The sequence below is a fragment of the Mustela nivalis genome (genome assembly GCF_964662115.1).
Source record: "Mustela nivalis genome assembly, chromosome: 1".
Lineage (NCBI taxonomy): Eukaryota > Metazoa > Chordata > Mammalia > Carnivora > Mustelidae > Mustela > Mustela nivalis.
The window spans coordinates 116,741,678-116,760,816 of record NC_139020.1 but is presented as its reverse complement, the minus strand read 5'-3'; the positions used below and the strand labels follow the sequence as shown (position 1 = coordinate 116,760,816).

The following is a 19,139-nucleotide window of genomic DNA, read 5'->3' as shown; positions in this document are numbered from 1 at the left end:
AAGGTTTTAAAGAAAGTTCACAACAAACACAATTAAGCACAAATACAATGAAGTTTTCATATATTGGGAAGATTTACTGGAATAAACTTATTGTGGTTGGGATCATTTATTTAGTTTAATCCTACTCTCCACTAGAAAAAATTCTATAGACATCACATGTAAGAGGCCGGGTAGCCAAAGGGTAAGAGCCTGGGCTCTAAAATCCGGCTTTGGCACAGTGTGTGGCCTTGAAAAAAAAAAATCACATCACCTCTCTGAGCCTTCAATTTTCATTAATACTATATACAAGGTGTGGGGTACTGGTGGGGCTCCACACATGACCATCTGTAGCCATCGAAGGCTGAACCCATCCCCAGACCTCTGAGGCTGCATTGAGGCAAAGATGCTCAGCCTTCCAGGCCATCTCTTGTCCTGATGGGCACCGCATACCAAACAGCAAAGACTGAGCCAATCCAAGATGGCAGGTCTTAGCTTCTTTAAAAAATAACCTTAACAGGGGCGCCTGGGTGGCTGGGTCAGTTAAGTGTCTGCCTCTTGGTTTCAGCTCAGGTCATGATCTCACGGTCATCGGATCGAGCCCCATGTAGGGCTTTGCCCTCAGCACAGAGTCTGCCTGTCCTTCTCCCTCTGCTCCCCGCCCCCCACCCCCACCTTGAGCACTCTCTCTCTAAAATAAATAAATAAAACTTTTTTTTTTTTTTTTTTTAAACCACCTTAGGGACCCCTGGGTGGCTCAGTTGGTTAAGCAGCTGCCTTCGGCTCGGGTCGTGATCCCAGGATCCTGGGATCGAGTCCCACATCGGGCTCCTTGCTCGTCAGGGAGCCTGCTTCTCCCTCTGCCTCTGCCTGCCATTCTGTCTGCCTGTGCTCTCTCTCTCTCTCTCTCTGATAAATAAATAAAATCTTAAAAAAAAAAAAAATTAAAAAAAAAATAAAAAACCACCTTAACAGTACATTCGTGCAAGGAGAGTTTGTGCCTGGTGGTTCTAACAACAATTTCAAAAAGTGAGCCGGAATTTTCCTTCAAGACAGGAGTTTTAGAAATTGGTCACTTGCTGATGAGCTCACCACGCTCCAAGGTTTGTACTACTTTACGACAGCAATATGTCTAACATCTCCCTGAACTTGTAACCCTTCTTACGGGGCCTAAAGAAACAGCAACCGTGACTTTTAATCATACCACAAAGGCCGAGTCATAATATTCCTATCCCCACGTAAGCCACATGAAGACGACTGGCCTCCATCCACACGCTACCCACCCGCCCACGTTTTCAATTATTAAACAACAAACTCCCTTCACATGCTCAGATCTTTTACCAAATCGCAGGAAACTAGACAAGAGTCATAACTGGCTCCCCCACAAAAGGGAAGGAAGGTCTTGTTTTCCTAAAATAGGATTAAAACACTCAACACCATCTGAAGACCCAACTGAATTTCTGTTATAAAAATGCAGCTTTGTCATCGCCCTGGGAAAGAGAAGAGGCAGCTTGCAGAATCTGTTCACCCCATCTCTGCACAGTCAACTGGGGTGCTGGGCGTAGCACGTCCCCTACTCCCTCCCCCCTCTCCCACCCCTTCCTCACCGCCACCTCCCCCCACCCCCCACTCCCACCCCCACCACACACCACCACGTACCTCTTTGAAGCACCAGGCACATTTTGGATGGATTAACAGACATTCTTCACATGATGTGGCACTTCCACTAGTGCATATGTTGAGACCTTTGAAGAAAGATAAAGAGGCACCAATGGGTTCCTGGCCATAAAGCTTACTGATGAGGCCTTTGAATGGGGTGGGAAGAGGAGTCACGTCTGTTCTCAGCAGGGAGTCTGGGCAAGGTTGAAGGGTACAGGCCTCTGGGCCAAGGGCAGGTTAAGGGACAGCCGCTGAGACGAAGCACAGGTGTTTTTTGAAGCATGCACACTGTATTAGCAACTCCCATTTCTTCTCCTAGACCCACTTGGATTTCCATCCCCATAATACAGTAGGTCCTCCCTCAGTGAAGGCCTCATCACACTTAGTCCACCCAAAATGACAAAAAGAAATGGTACAAAAAAAAAAAGAAGAAGAAGAAGAAAAGAAAGAAAGAAAGAAAGAGGGGCACCTGGGTGGCCTCAGTCAGTTAAGCTTCTGCCTTCGGCTCAGGTCATGATCTCTGGGATCAAGTCCCTCATGGCTCTCTCTGCTCAGCAATCAGTCTGCTTTTCCCTCTCACTGTAGCTTTCTGCCCTCTCTCTCTCAAATAAACAAATAAAATAAATTTAAAAAAAAGAGACAGGGGCGCCTGGGTGGCTCAGTGGTTTGGGCTGCTGCCTTCGGCTCGGGTCATGATCTCAGGGTCCTGGGATCGAGCCCCGCATCAGGCTCCCTGCTCCGCAGGAAGCCTGCTTCCCTCTCTCTCTCTCTCTCTCTCTCTCTCTGCCTGCCTCTCTGCCTACTTGTGATCTCTGTCTGTCAAATAAATAAATAAAATCTTAAAAAAAAAAAAAAAAAACGACAGGAAGAAAAAGGAAGAACAGATTGATCACCTTCAGGCATAAGATAAGAAAATCCTAAGTCAGATACTATCACATCAAATCCAAGTGCACCGAAAGAAGCCAGCAGAACCCTTAAAGAAGAAAGTACCCATGGAATACAATGTTGGGTTAAGATAAAGAAAATTCCTTAATTCGATACACCTACCAGTATGTCAAATGGGAAAATCCAATCATCACCTCACTGGGTAATGAAAAGGCACTTGATCAAATCTAAAACGCATCCCTGATCAAATCTAGAAACCAAGATCAGAAGGAAACTTCTCTATCATTGTAGAAGTTACTTATTTCAAACCAAGGCCTACCCCCTCTCTTCCATTAATCCGGGCACCCAGAGGCAGGCTGAATTGTGGTGGTGAAGTTCAACCCGCTGTCCCCCTCCCCCACTCCCCAACCCACAACCAGTCCCATCCTTCCTCAACCTGATGAAACATATCCTCCCTTCTCTTCCCTTCCTCAGAAAGGTCAACCACACATTTCTTTTGATCACGAGCAGAACATGTTGGTTTTTCTCTGAATGAAAATGACTCTATTCAGCCCTCTTAGCCCTATGGGACCCACTTGTTTCTCCTAGTCATGTCAGAAGGAGAGAGGCCCACTGAATCAATGGAAAAAAGAAATGGAGAGCCACCAGCCATACAAAGAAGGGCCCAATGTATAATGGGAAAGCAGAGCCAAAAAGATTAAAAGGGAGAATGGAAGAGTAAATATAGTAAACTCCACTAAGTTAATAAAACAATTATTGTACCATAGAAACAATTATTGTGCCCAAAAGACAAATAAGCCAGTCAAGAAATGGGCAGAAGACAGGAACAGGCATTTCCCCAAAGAAGATATACAAATGGTCACCAGAAATGTGAAAAAATGCTCCATATCACTTGTCATCATGGAAGTATAAATCAAAACCACAATGAGATACCACCTTATACCAGTTAGAATGGCTAAAATTAACAAGACAGGGAATAACAAATTTTGGCGAGGATGGCTAGAAGGGGGAACCCTCTGACACTGTTGGTGGGAATGCAAGCTGTTGCAGCCACTCCAGAAAAAAAATATGGAGTTTCCTCGACAAGTTAAAAATAGAGCTACCCTACAACCCAGCCACTGCACTACTGGGTGTATACCCCAAAAGCACAGATGTAGTGAAAAGAAGGGGAAAATGCACCCCAATGTTCACAGCAGCAATGGCCACAACAGCCAAACTGTGGAAGAAGCCGAGAGGTCCACTGACAGGTGAATGGATAAAGATGTGGTTCATTATACAATGGAATATTACTCAGCCCTCAGAAACGTTGGATACCCAACTTTTGCCTCAACATGGATAGAACTGGAGGGGATTATGCTAGTGAAATAAGTCAATCAGAGAAAGACAATTATATGGTTTCACTCATATGTGGAACATAAGGAATAGCGCAGAGGATCACAGCGGAAGGGAGGGAAAACTGAATGGGAAGAAATGAGGTGGAGACAAACCATGACAGACTCGAGATTCTGGGAAACAAACTGAGGGCTGTGGAAGGGGAGGGGGGTGAGGGGATGGGGTAACTGGGTGACGGGCATTAAGGAGGGCACATGATGGGAGGAGCACCAGGTGTTGCATGCAACTAATGAATCACCGGGTGTTGCATGCAACTAATGAATCACTACATCAGAAACTAATGATATTGTTGTATGTTGGCTAACTGAATTTAAATTAAAAAACAAAATTTTAAAAATATAGGGATTAAAAAATTTTTTAAAGATCTGGGGAAAAGGGGAGAACAGTTATTTCAAGACATCTTGAAGATGTAGCATTTCCCCAATTTGCTAATTTTAACTCCCTGCTTCTTCCCTGTCACTAGCAGTAAAAACAGAAATGAAGTGACAGGGAACCATACTGTGTCATCCCGAGGAACACTAGAGAGAACAAATACCATTTGGGATAAGAATGGCCACCGGGATAGAAGGGAGGAGAAACTGGCAGGACCAGAGATACTGGGAATAAAGGAGGGGTGGCTTAGGAGGCCCAGAGCAGGTAAATCAGATGCTTTCCCCTAGGCAGAGACCTCAATCCTGAACTCTGAGCCCCTGGTCCCAATCAGCCACCACACCCCCAGAGCTGGGGGACCCCAATCTCACCGCCAGGCCTAGACCTGGCCTTGGAACACATTTCTCAGGAGAAACATGCTGGGACTAACCACCATGCATAACCTCATTTCAGCAAGAAGAGCCCTTCTGGGGTCTAAACACTAACCAAGAAGGTCTCTGAATCCAACCCCCACTGGGAATTTGGGCCTGCCTGCCTCCTGCTCGCCCCAACAAATTCCTTTCTCATTTTAATGTGAATCCACTCACTTGATAGCTTTTTTTTTTTAAGAGTTTATTTATTTATTTGACAGACAAGAGATCACAAGTAGGCAGAGAGGCAGGCAGAGAGAGAGGAGGAAGCAAGCTCCCACTGAACAGGGAGCCCGATGTGGGGCTCGATCCCAGGACCCTGGGATCATGACCTAAGCTGAAGGCAGAGGCTTTAACCCACTAAACCACCCAGGCACCCCTCACTTGATGACTTTTAAATAGGCACTTAAGCTTTTAAGGAGAAAAAAAAAAAAGTGTGTGCAGAAAGAGTTTGAAAATGCCAGTTCTACTTTGGGGTCAAATCTCCTCACCTGTCAGAAACCCAAATGTAGGGCGAGGGGGGTCAAACTGCGGATGAAAGTGACTTTCCCCAGCTCTCCTTACAAGTACAAACTCGGACGCTTGTAGCAATCGTTTCCTTTGGCGCATGAAGTCATTTCCATAAAATCATGGAACTGCAGACCCTCAGAACTAGAAATGTCTTAAAATGAGGTAGTCAAGTCAGCTCATCTTAGAGATGAAAATGAGAGTAACTTGAAACAAAGAAGCTCAGTCTCAAAGAAAAGAAGTCAGAAGGGATGCTGCCTAGCAAGTGATATGGGGGAGGCCTGGCAATCCAGAAACCATCCCAGACTCAGGGACACATAACCAGTGAATTCCAGGGTTCTGGCAAGGAGCTATCACAGGCCCTCAGTCAGGGAGGAATTTGAAGTCAGGTGTCTCATTTATGTCTCTGCTTCAACCCCTAGAAATTCACAAAGACCACTTTCTAATAACCAGGGCCTCATCAGTGAGATTCAGGAATTTGGATCATGGGTCTTGAGCTCAGGACAATAAGGGCTCCTCCGTTCTGACCCAGACAGAAGGGGCTCTGGTCTTCTCTGCCAGCCTAAAAGATCTCGGACGTAATACTGATGTGGCTCAAAGGATATGACAGACATCTGCTATGAAAACATACTGAACGACTGTAAAATATTTATTGTCCTGCTTTACTAACTGCTTCTATTACCATCGCATATTCACAGGCAACAGTAAAGTCGTTTTACTGCACCCAAAATGATTCCTCTAGAATGAGGTTGCTACTGGGACACATCCAAATTCAAGAAAGCCTGCACTAAGCACGTACTAAATGCTAAGCTCTGGACTAGGAGACGCTAGCAAAATATGGAGACGGAGACGGCTGGGCCAAGCCTTGCTCCCGGGGAGCTCAGGGTGCCAGGCAGCAGGTAGCGGACAGGCACTCCCAGAACCCAGAGCCTAGGTCGGGCGCTGATGGACGCCACAGTGCCGGACTTCCTCCCCTTGGCATCACTCCTCTCTCCACCTAATAATATTGCAGAGTTTGGATTCGGCTGGATGAATCACTCGGCACAGACATCATTTTGAAAGGGCGGAAGCAATGAATAAAAAGCCAAACAGCTAGAGTTCACAAATGTCAAAGTGTCGTGTCTAGGTCATGGAAATAAGCGCTGGTGGACCAGACGGTGGCCACATCTTTTCTTGGTTTGCACTGCGACTATTTCCAGCCCCACTGCAACGGCCTGCAGCCCTTAATATCTCTGAAGCCAGGGTTTACTGCAAACCATAATCTAAAAATATGTTTTCCTTCCGAAACTCATTGACTCACTGCTCTCTGTCATCAATCATATCCAGGCAGCTAGCATGTCCGGTTGATCATTCCTTCAAGATGTATGAAATGCTTCTCCTAATCCAGCCCTTCCTGCCTGCCCCCTCCTGCCCTACAGTGCCCACGCCAGCCCTCTGCACTTGATCTAGAGTCCTGCAGGGTCCTCCTGCCAGCATCCCTCCGGGCAGCTTCTCCCCATTTCCGTCCACCCTACATGTCCAAGGTCAGACAACACTTACTAAAGCACACATCCAGCAGGTGGAACTTCCTGATCTGAGACATTCAGAGGGAGAACAGAAACTAGTACTGAGCTGGAAGGACCCGGTACTGGCAGGGGGAGAAGAGACAAGATGCTACTCAGCTGGGACAGTGGGAAAAGCATCATGAGGATATAGGGTGTATACTACTGCCACAAAACACACGAACAATAACAGATCATGATATTCAGAACAGTTTGTGTATGTGTCACCATCATGATTCAGGTGGGAAGTGGGCTTCCTGTGGTCCTAAATTACATTTTAGTCACTGTTGTCAAGACAACAGAAAATAAAAACATTTCATTATTGTTTGGTTTTGATTTTTAAAAAAGTGACAAGCCCCTGGAGTGCCTCTCCCCATACCCTGAACCACCCTCCACACACATTCGCACACGGGAGACAAAATGTTTCTGGTTCAGAACCTAGCAACTGAACAGTCATTGACCCAAACATGTTACCATAAACTATAAATATGCCCTGGGAAGCCCTGATCTCAGTTCCCATCTTAGACTGCCTTTCTGAAAGTCACACAGCTGCAGAACATCCAGCTTGATAGACAGGACTTGTATTTTTAAAACCCCAATTCATTGGTTAAGGGACTTGTCCCAGGTCTGACAGCGGAGCATTGTGAAGGGCCAGCGGCCCTCCCACATGACCTTGGACTCCAGGACTGGGGCCCGAGGCACATAATCTGCACCCTCAACTGCATGGATGTATTTGAAAGGGGGGAAAAAAGGTTTCTTCTCCCGCCCCCTTATAATGATAAAATTCCAAGTCAAAAAAAAAAAAAAAAAAAAACCAATTCATATGATTGCATATAAGATGCAGCTTTAAAAAAGAATGTGTGTGCTCCCTAGATACTGACAGGAAGCTCACCTTGACATATCACGAAGTTAAAAATAAAAGATAAGACATACAACAGTTGGACAGTGCTATCTTTCAATAAACATAAGGGGAGAGACATTTGTAACACACACAGAGAAAACACTTTGGATACATTAAGAAACCTAACAGGGACAGTCTGTGCCAGGAAGGGGTCAGGACAACATGCTAGACTGATGGGCAATAATGCTAGACTGATGGGCAATAAGAACGGAAAACAGATTTCTCACTATATAGCTGTTACACCATAAAAATATCATGTGACTATATTATCTGTTCAAAAATAATTTTTAGGGGCGCCTGGGTGGCTCAGTGGGTTAAGCCGCTGCCTTCGGCTCAGGTCATGATCTCAGGGTCCTGGGATCGAGTCCCGCATCGGGCTCTCTGCTCAGCAGGGAGCCTGCTTCCTCCTCTCTCTCTCTGCCTGCCTCTCTGCCTACTTGTGATTTCTGTCTGTCAAATAAATAAATAAAATCTTTAAAAAAATAATAATAATAATTTTTTAAAAGGCAACTGGTTACCTCTATGGCCTCCTCCAAAAACCCATTATTCCAGTCTAATTATGAGGAAAAACATCAGACAAATCCCAACAGAGGGACAATTTACAAAACGTATCCTCGAAATTGTCAAGGTCATCTAAAACGGGTACAGACGGAGAAACTGTCAAAGCCAAGAGGAGCCTAAGGAGACAAGGCAACTCAGTTTGGTGGCATCCAGAATGGACCTAGAACAGGAGAAACACCAGGTAAAAGAAAGAAATCTGCATAAAGTATGACCTCCAGGGGCGCCTGGCTGGCTCAGTCAGCAGAGTACAGGACTCTTGATCTCAGGGTCACGAGTTCAAGTTCCACGATGGGCATAGAACCTACTTCCAAAAAAATAAATAAATAAAAATAAATAAAATAAAGTATGAACTTTAGTTTATAATAATGTTATCAGTGTGATTCATTAATTGAAAAAAATGTACCATACTAAGAGAAGACGTTAATAAATAGGCTAAACTGGGTGTGGGGTATATAGGAACTCTCTGTACTACCCTCTTTATTTTTCTATAAATCTAAAACTGCTTTACATTTTTAGAAAGTTGAGGGGTTTTCTAAATATACTGAAACCATAAGGTAGGGGGATAGGGGCAGGGGGTCCATTGCAGTTGTACCAGGAACCTAAAGGTAAATGACACCTGAGCAATTTGCCACCCAGCAGGTGACGGGGACCCCCCTCCCCTCTCCGCCAGCCTTTAGTCTCACAGAATGTGCTATGGGAGCAAAGGAAGGAGAAGCCAATTCCACCTACCTAAAGGATGCTGAGAAGGCTTCACAGAGGAGGGACATTTGGGCTGCAATTAGGGGGTGAGGAGAGGCTACCCTGGGCAGGAAAGATCCAAGCACTGGTTCAGCCACTTCCTGCCTCCATGACTTCTGGCACATCACTTATCCTTTCCAGGCCTCAGACGGGGCGGTCCATGGCCTCTATCATCTCCTCCAGCTCTAGACACCTGACACATTCAAACGTGTCCTTTCCCTCCCAGAATGTCTCTGGGTCCCTGACCTCCAGACTGCTTATAGAAGGCAGCAAAGAGCAGATAACAGAACAAGCCCCACCCGCCCTCCCCAAGACTCAAGTTCATCCAAGCATTGAACCGTGTGCCTCAGGCACCATCCTAAGGAGGGAGGACACAATGATAAAGAAAGTCAACAGCTTCCGGCTCTCAAAGTGCTTAGGTTCTGGTCAGAGGAGAATCCTCCTTGTGTGCGCAGGACAGTACACAAGATCAGAGAGTACCAGAGAGGATGAGGTCTGCAGAGAAAAATCCCTAAAGAAAAGAGGCTGGAGGAATGTGGGGCAGGAGGTTGAGTTGGGAGTGGCCAGGGACACCTCAGCTGAGAGACCACCAAGAAAGGGCTGCAGGATGGAGGCAGCTGGCTCTGCAGCTACGGGGAGGAAGGGGTGTATCCCAGGCCCCAGAAGGAGCCTGCTGCTCTGCAAGGAACAGAGAGAGCTGAGGGCACCAGCAGAAATGGCCAGAAACATAAAGTCAGGGAAGTCAGAGTGCATGCAGAGGCCTGGCTGGACACTGTCAGGACTCCTGGAAGCCACTGGAGGGTTTTAAGCAGAGCAACAGGATCTGACTTGAGTTTTAACAGAATCACTCTGAGTGAGAGCTACAAACAAGAAAAGGGGACAAGTGCAGGAGCAGGCCCCATCTGGGGGGGCGGGGGGACTTGGGTGGTGGTAGGAAAGGAGGACAGGGGCGGGGGGCGGGGGCTGGAATCCAGTAAGGGCTGCGTGCCACACACACCTTCCCACCTCACCACCACATAGGGGATGCGCCAAGGCCTGCCTTGGAGCAGGCTTTTCACCAGGGGGCCCAGGAATCAAACCCTGCATTCAACAGAAGCAAAAGGCAGCCTCACAAACAGTGGGTGCCTATAAATAAAGTATTCCTTTATATCTATAAAGCCCACTAATCCCATTGCCACGGGAAAGAAAGCAAACAAACTATAGCAGTAGGCTTTCTGAAGCCTTCCCCCCTGCCCCAGGCAACAGAAAACACCTGGGAAAAGAGAAAAAAGAGACCCACCACCCTATGCACCCAGCTGCACGCTGCCGCAGGAAAGCGACGCCATTACTGAAGCAGTGCGTAACTGTGCTGGGTTACTGACATCGTTCAAACTTTTCAGAACAGTTCCAGGAGCCAGCTGAAGAAGTGAAACCAGTAACCAGGGCAGGCGGGCACAGAAAGCCTTCTGCCAACTACTTAGATATTGTAATTCTCCGTTGCCTCAGTAGCGCAATAAGCACGGAGAACAAGCAGAAGGAGAATACTAATTAGACCTAATTAGACCCTGCCCTTTTCTGCCTCAATCCCCTTTATAAACCACCCCCCTCATTCAAGGATGGTGGGGGCTAAGACGCAAATACCTGAGGTAAAGAGCAATCCCCAAACCAAAGGCCACTGTCTGGACCCTGCTGCCCTGTTATTTCTAAACCCAGGCTGGGTCACCAAAGCCAAGGCCCAATTCCAGCGGCCCCCTCACAGGCCCTGGAACCTGTGGTGCAAGGGAGAGTGCTGCCAACAGGAGCCCACAGAACAGAATAAAGGGCCCTCTCTTAAGATTCAGAGCATTCTAATTTGCAGGGCATTTCCTAAAAGAACATTTGGTTTTTTTTTTTTTTTTTCATGAACGATGACAGCAAACATGACTCCAGTTCCAGCAGCAAGATCAATGCTACCCACCCCCCCTTCCTTCTGGAAGGGCAAAGACCCAAAGAAACTCTTCCCTGGTTCTGTGGGAAGGTTTCTGTATCCAAAGGTCCTGTCTGGAGGCTCTGGGCCACGGGATGAGAAGAGCAGGAGATAACGCTGGGACAAGGGCAGAGGGTGGTTGTCAGCCTTCCAGGGACTTGTTTGAAATGAGCCTCTTAAATTAAAAGTCTGCTTTCTGCTGGATTAGGCACAGGGATGGAAGTGTGGTGAAAGCAACAGATGGACAGCAAGGCCCCTGGTCTCAGGACACCCGGCTAGGCATGGCCCTGCAAGTCTCCTCCTTCTTCTTCTTCTTTTTTTCTTTTTTAAAGATTTTATTTATTTATTTGACAGACAGAGATCACAAGTAGGCAGAGAGGCAGGCAGAAAGAGAGAGAGAGAAGGAAGCAGGCTTCCCTAGGAGCAGAGAGCCCGATGTGGGGCTCGATCCCAGGACCCTGGGATCATGACCTGAGCCAAGCCAAAGGCGGAGGCTTTAACCCACTGAGCCACCCAGGCGCCCCTAGTTCTCCTCCTCCTTTCACTGGACAATGAAGGTTTTTCTTTCCAGTCATGTTCCTAGTAGCAAGACAGAAACACGCTCTGGGGATAAAAGTACCTGAGGTGCTTCGAGAAGGAGAGAAGTGAAGGCAAGGAAGAGGAAAGGAAAACTGTGTTTGAACTCTGTTAGAAGCAACACTGGGCCACTAGGAGAAATTATCACACAGATGTGAGTCAGCCCCAATCTAACCTTGAGAAGCTCCAGGGCTAAGAGGGAAAGGGCAGGTCTGGAAGCCAGCTATGGGCTTGCTGTACCTTAGCTCTGCTGGCCCGCAGAGGGCTGGCTGAGCTCTCACAGGGCAACAGCAGAAGAAAAGCGGGCTCTGGAAGAGTTGGAGAGAAACCATGATGGCTCCACACTTTTCTCCCAGCCTAGGCTGTGTCCTGTGGGACAAAGGGGCCCAGACTGAGAAGCTTTGAGATCACGGACAAGGAGAGTGGGCAAGTCACTTCACCCTTTGGGGCCTGCAGAAAGAATGAAGATGGTCGTGAAGATGCACGTGAACTGTGAAAAACAGAAACCACAACACAAATGCAAAGCAATATGAAAAGAATTCTTCACAACTGGAAGCATTTGAGTTTTTATTAGAATCAGAGAATGTCAAGCTGTAGGGAAACTCAGAAATCCTCTCCTTTAGCAAATTCCAAACTCTGGGACTTCACGGAACATGAAAAACAGAACAGAAGAAAACAAACAGAAACAGAGGCAGGGATGGCCTCTTTATACAGGATGGCCAGATTTTTTTACTTTGCCAAAAAGAAAAAATACCTCTAACATCACTATACATCATTAAAAGAAGTTTTCCCACCAAAAATAAAAAAGACATAATTTCAAATTGAAGGACAGTCCTTGCGAGGCAGGGAACCACTGCCAAAGATAAACTCCTGGGTTTGACACCAGCTTCATCTTTCTCTTCCCATTTCCCTGAGGACGCAGGAAAACATCAATGCGCTCTGGCTGCCAGATGGGTTTTTGGAAACCACTGATCTGCTCCAAGCTCCAGAGTGATTATTTTCCCATTAAAGAAATCTTGCTAGAGTATTAAGTCTGAATTCGAGCGTAAAGGAAGTTTTTGTGTGCCCAGAACCGTCCTTCTCTCAGGGGTAAACCAACTGCCTTCCTAAATGAGGGGCCAAGGGGGAGCAGTCCCCTCTGGCTTGGCAGCCAGGCACAAGAGCAATCAAGTATCTTCGGTGTGCAAGGCCACGGAGCAACGAAGCACCCCAGCACACAATTATTTCCTCCGGGAAAGGGGAAAGATCGGAACTTCCTGCTTTTTTTGGAGGGCTTAGGGGTAGCTTATCTGCCTGGCAGCCAGGCGCAAAGCAGAGCATCCTCCCTCTGGGGCCTCCCAACTCGGAAAACTTAACAGCAGGTAACTGGGGGCTCCTCACGCAGCTGCCAACCCTTGGCAGAGTCGCACCAAAGCAATCGCACACCTCCTAACCCTCCCGCCCAGAACGCCCCAGAGTTAGGGGAATGTTGGGGGGGGGGGGGCGGGGGACGAGTGCGTGTAAATCCCCGGATAAAGCCAGACAGAAGCAATCAGATCGGGAAGTCCAGGTGGAGCTGTGACTTGGGACGCCGGTCTCCCCCGGGATTTGCGGTGGCTTGGGGGAGGAAACGAGGGGATTACAACTTTAAAGGCAGGCGGTCGGCCTGGGTGCAGTGAAACCCCAGGGCATGCTAAGGCACCCTGAGCACCCGCAGTTCCAAGAGACGACCCTGTCCCGAGTAGACGCGGCTCGAGCCAGGACTCCAGGTCTCTCGCCCCGCCCTGCTGCCCTTCGCCTCTCTGAGCACCGGGGCACCCGCGGCATCTGTCGGCGCCTCCCCGCAGCCCGCCCGCCCCCGGCCGGCCACAAGGGCCGCTTTGTGCCTGGGACTGCGGCGCTCCGGCCCCCGCGCAGGGTTGGCGGCCGCCCTCCCCGGACACTGGGCGCGGGCGCACGCGGGCCGGTCAGCAGCCGGGCAAGGCTGTTTACACAGGAAGGGAAGGCTCCTCCTCGGCCCGGGACTGACCCGAGGCGGACGACGGCGCGCCGGGGCTGCTGCAGGCTGCGCGCGGGGTGGCGCACGCACTTCGCAAGCCCCCCGCCGGGTCGCACCCCGCAACTCGCTCACATGGGGGGCCCAGAAGACGCTCTCCCCTTCCGACAGCGCACCCCGCCCGGCCTTCCACGCTGCCTGCGGGCGGCTGCTCGCCGGACAGTTTCTCTGCGCCGCGGGGGCCCGGCTTACCTGGGAGGCTGGGCACGAGCGCGCAGAGCCCGAGCAGGCAGGCGTACAGGGGCGCGGGGGCCCGCGGCATTGTGGGGGCGCCCGGCCTCAGCGGCGGCGCGGGCGGCGGGCTCCGCGGGGGCCCAGGGCCGGGGCTGGAGGGCTGGGGCCGAGGGTCGGGGGCCGCAGCCGCATGCCCGGCTCACAGCGCCCGCGGCCGGGCGGGAGAAGCTGGCGGCTGCGCTGAACCGCGCGCTGCCGCCACCATCCCTCCCGCAGCGCTCGCAGCCGAGTCCCGGGGCTGTCCGGGATCGGGGTGGGGGGCGGGGAGGTCGCGGCTCGGGACGGCCCGGCGGGCGGCTCTAGGCCCGGGAGGGGCGGGCTCCGCGAAGGGACCGCGACTTGGGCTCCGGGACGCTCAGCCACACTCTGCCCTCCGCCTCCGCCCCTTCCCTTCCTCCCTCCCGCCCGCCAGCCAGGATCCACTTTCCACCCTCTTCTCTCCTCCCCTTCTCCCTCCTTCCAAGCCCCCGCCTGGCTGCCACACGGTCAGTTTACAGCCGGGCGGGGCGGGGCGGGGCGGGGCGAGCTCCGGGCTGGGCCAGCTCCGCCCCTCGCTGGGACCCGCCCGGGACCGGGAGCCCGGGGCACCCAGGTGGAAGTCCCTCCCCGAGCGCAGGCCGGGGGGCGAAGGCGCTAGGGAGGGTTTCGCTGTGCTTTCTTAGCAGCCGGGCGCCACGGGGAGGGAGCGGAGGACGGCCCCCATTACTCTGGGTTGCTAAACTTCGGGAGGGAGAGCAGGACGGCGAGACCCCGCCGTGGCCGTCTGGTTTCTACCTAAGTCGCATTGCCGGCCGCGCGCTCGCGGGAGGAGCGACCGAGGCGCCCGCGGGTGTAATACGAGGAGATGCGCTTGATCGGGAGAGGAGGACACGTGGGGCGTGGAGGCCCTGGCAATGTCCGCTTTTCCCTGAACAGCGCTTTGCCCTTTCCGAGGATTCGAGACTGGGCGACGTGCCGCTCTCCTTCCCTTTCCTTATCACGATACGCTGGCGGTTTTCGTGGAGCTAAACTGATAAACAGACGCTCGGGCTAGCTTATCCCTTACATCTAAGCAAGTTCTGAAATGGCCTCCGGGAGCTGAGAGTGAGGAGCTTCCCCTGACAGCGCGCGCGAAGGGACAGGTGGGCTTGGGCTGGACCCCTATGAACGAACGAACACGAGTGGTTCAAAGGCAGGAAGGGAAGAGGTGGCCTTCGTCTGGAAAGCAATAGTAACAGGTTGCCTGGCACGGACCGAGAACGCTCTGCTAGCCAGGCACTGTTCTAAATTATCACCTTAACTCACATAATCCTCCCCACAACCCTACTGTTACCCAGATGAGAAAAGTGAGGTACAGAGGTGTTAATTTGCGGGAGGAAATGACTGAGCTGGAATACCTGCGGAAAGGTTCAGAATGCCTTTACTAAAAACAGAAGCTGTTAAGGAGTAAAGAGCAAAGTGATAGCTCCCAGGGGCGGGAGATAGTTCTAATAGCCCAGATGAAGGAGTTTAGAATTTAATCTTCATTTGTGCCCCCTTCGGCTCCCAGGCTCTGCTAAGGTGGGGCCCTGATGCCCCCAGGAAGTAAACTTATTCCTGTAATATGCTGTGCCTAGAGGGGCAGAGCTCCAAATCTGAGAGCCAGCATTTCATCCTTAAACTGCATGCCAGCATTGCACTCCATAACATCCCCATGTTTGCTCTGATGTAACAGTCACACTCATTCCCAAATACTTTTCAGTAGAAGTGGTGCTGCAGAGGCTTCCCTGGGTGTATCTGAGGCCTTGGAAGCAACTCTTATTCAGCCTTGGGAGGCACAGATCCTAAGTAATGGGAAGCTGGAGAGAGAGTTTGAATGGGGAGCTGTCATGTACCAAGTGGTGATTGTAGAAGATCTGTCTGGCAGAGATGGAAGGAAAGTCTCAAAACCAAGCAAATATTGCATCGATAAGCATACTAATTTGCATTTATCTAGCAGCCTTTAAGCCTTTTGATGTCGGATCTGTGCATCACCTTCCCCACCCCTAACAGGGTGTTTCACAGCACAGATTCTTATTTAAGTGCAATAAATGAGACACAAAAGGACAAATCTTGTATGATTTTACTCATATGGCATACCTAAAATAGGCAAATTCATGGAGTCAGAAAGTATAATAGAGGGGCGCCTGGGTGGCTCAGTGGGTTAAGCCACTGCCTTCAGCTCAGGTCTTGATCCCAGTGTCCTGGGATGGAGCCCCACATCGGGCTCTCTGCTCAGCAGGGAGCCTGCTTCCTCCTCTCTCTGCCTGCCTCTCTGCCTGCTTGTCATCTCTCTCTGTCAAATAAATAAATAAATAATCTTAAAAAAAATAAAATATTTTTTTTAAAAAAAGAAAGTATAGTAGAAATTATAATAGAAAGTATAATAACAGGGGGATGGGGAGTTACAGACCCCTGTTTACCTAGACTGCAGTCTCAAATCTGCAGAGTGCTGGAAAGTGCTGCAGTCAAATATGCACCCGTCCTGTCCCACCTGGTGTTTCCCAGCCTGCCCAGACCTGCCCTAAGCATTCTCCCATCCTCCATTATCTTAGAACTACTTTGAAAATGCCTCTTCTAATCCCTCTGAAGCTTTTGGTTTCTGGCTGGTGGCTTTTATCCTGTTCTAGAACTCTTCATTCTTTTTATTAAGCTGAAGGGTAGACATGCCCTTCAAATGCTTTGACTTCCTCTAATAGACAAAGTCAGGGTACACTGATGCACCCCCCCAGGAAGGGGAGACAGACAGCATTTTTCACAATTCCTGGAACAGCTTCCCTTGTAGCTGCCCTGGGCACAACCCACTGTTGATAGTCGCTGAGCTTCTGCGTTAGGAGACTTCTGGTTGGACTGGGTTTGACTCTCAAAGTTTGAGCAAGGATAACCCAGAGAAATTTTACGTTTTTTATTAGCTTTATTTATTACATTAAAGATTTATTTGTTTAGCTGGGAGAGAGTGTGTGTGCACATGCACAAGCTTGAGGGAGTGTGGGGAGCGAGGGGCAGAGGGAGAGAAGAGAGAAAATGCTCAGGCAGACTCCCCACTAAGTCAGGAGCCAGGAGCCCAGAGCCCAGAGCCCGAGGAGGGGTGTGATCCCAGAATCCTGAGATCATGACCTGAGCCAAAATCAAGAAAGAGTCAGCTGCTGAACAGTCTGAGCCACCCAGGCACCCCGATTCCTATTAGTTTTAAAATGGGGTGTCTGGGTGGCTTGGTAGGTAAAGCCTCCCCGACTAGTCCAATCCAGTCATGATATCATGGCTTGGGGGATGGGCACCACATTGGGGGGCAGGGAGTCAGCTTGAGAATTCTCTCTCTCTCCCTCTGCCCCTCCCCCATTCACGCTTGCATGAGCACACTCTCCCTCTCTCAAATAAATAACAATCTTTAAAAAGAAAAAATTAAAACGAAACACGGTTTGGTCCTCAGAAAGTTAAACATAGAATTACCACATGATCCAGCAACTTCTGTTCTGGGGATATACCCAAAATAATTTTAAAAAGAAAAAAAAAAGAGAACTCAAAGGGCTAACTGTGCACCCTTGTTCAAAGCAGCATTATTTACAATAGCCAAAAGGTGGAAACAACTCAAATGACCATCAACCAATGAATGGATAAACAAAATGTAGAATCTACGTACAATGGACCATTATTTATCCTTGAAAGGAATGAAATTCTGACATATGGTACAACGCAAATGAACCCTGAAAAAGTGCTGAGTGAAATAAACAAGACACAAAACAAATGAACCTTGAAAACCTGCTGAGTGAAATAAACAAGACACAAAGGACAAATATTGTATGATTCTAGTTATTTAAGGTCTCTAGAATAGACCGTTTCATAGAGTCAAAAAGTGTAATAGAGGTTACCAGGGCCCTGAAGAGAGGGGCAAATACAGAGTCATTAATTAATGGGTACAGTATTTCCAGTTTGGGTAATGGAAAAGTTCTGGAAATGAATGGATTGTGGCCAACATTGTGAGTTCACTTAACGCCACTGAACTGTACACTTTAAAATGGCTAAGATGGTAAATTTTATATACTGTTCATTTTGCTGTAATTAAAAAAAAATACTTAAAAATTGATTAGTTAAAACTTCCTCTGTTTCACAATTCAGGTTTACACACTAACTCACTTCCAGAGTAAGCTGTCATATTCTGAAATTCAATTTATAATCCAGATCAAAAATCTTCTACCAATACGTAGTCATAATCTAATATGCAGGGGGAAAAGTTCAAGGTAGGAGTGGAAGACAACCCTACCGTATTCAACTTAGTTTAGGTAATATGCTTAATTCACTCTTCTTTTAACAGTCATACCTAGGTTTTGTAACAGTGCAAGAAATGAAGGACCCTGGTGGCAGGATACTACAAAATTCTTTTGCAGCATTTAGTAGGGCTATGAAACATATATAAAATTTTCTTTAATGTTAATATTAACTTTTTACTTTAAAAATACCAAATTCTTTCTTTTTGTAGGAAAATGTTCCTTTTTTAAAAAAGATTTTATTTATTTAATTTATTTATTTGACACAGAGAGCACAAGTAGGGGAAGCAGCAGGCAGAGGGGAGAAGCAGGATCCCTGCTGAGCAAGGAGCCTGATTCGGGACTCCATCCCAGGACCCTGGGATCACGACCTGTTCCTAATAAGTTTTTTTCCTCTTGTACACAACAGTCCTGGTTAGGACAAAATAATCCCTATGCTGACTCTCAGAGCTCACAGCCCCTAAAGGACCACCAAAACAGACCTAAAGGCAACCTCTAGGTAATGGATAAACACAGGAGATGCCCACGAATGGTGAGTCATGGTGAGGATACCAGGTCCCATTTGAATGAAAATAGCCTACAATGTTAACTGGCCTTTAGCAGGTCCCTTAGTGATTTTTTGTTTTGGAGTTCAGGATGCACACTGGGGTTATGCCAAGCCTGAGGTGGGTAGAATTGCATACTGAGAAATGGAATACAAAACAGGTCTTGACAGAGATTTTCAACAATAAGGAAAGGGGTTTCTGCTTGTGGTTGTTGCTTTTAATGTACAATGTGTTTCTCTGAAGCTAAGTAACACATGTGATCATGAAACTTATTTTATGAAGTAGCCAGCATACCCTAAGTTGTGTATTTCCATGCTCTCTGTTTATATAATTATCAATTCTGAAAACATTCATTATTATATCTTTCTGAGAGCAATTTTTCAAAAGCTAGTTTTGAGATAGTTTTAAGATAGTATTTTCCAGAAGGAATATATGTTTTCTGGTTTTCATGAACTAAAACATTTAAAAATAATATCCATAAATAAAATTACAGTAAAAGTTGTTACGTTTTTCAACTACTTTTGGCATGAGTGTTTTCTTTTTAGAAAACTTTTCTTTAAAATTGCCCATAGGGCAATTTTACCCAGAGGAGATCATTGGCAT

The 19,139-nt window shown here is 48.2% G+C and overlaps 1 protein-coding gene across 2 annotated transcripts in view; it reads right to left on the bottom strand.

Annotated features, from left to right (window-relative positions):
* ITGB5 (integrin subunit beta 5) overlaps positions 1-14,223 on the bottom strand; it is a 114,294-nt gene extending 100,071 nt beyond the window's left edge. The window contains exons 1-2 of one of the 2 annotated variants that reach the window (XM_082699643.1): positions 13,688-14,223; positions 1,636-1,721 (exon numbers count right to left, since the gene is read on the bottom strand). In XM_082699643.1, coding sequence (XP_082555769.1) covers positions 1,636-1,721; positions 13,688-13,757 — 156 coding nt within the window. In that variant the 5' untranslated portion in view covers positions 13,758-14,223. The remainder of the gene's footprint in view (positions 1-1,635; positions 1,722-13,687) is intronic. The other variant, XM_082699644.1, reaches the window with a different exon arrangement.
* Between the last annotated feature and the right edge of the window lie 4,916 nt (positions 14,224-19,139).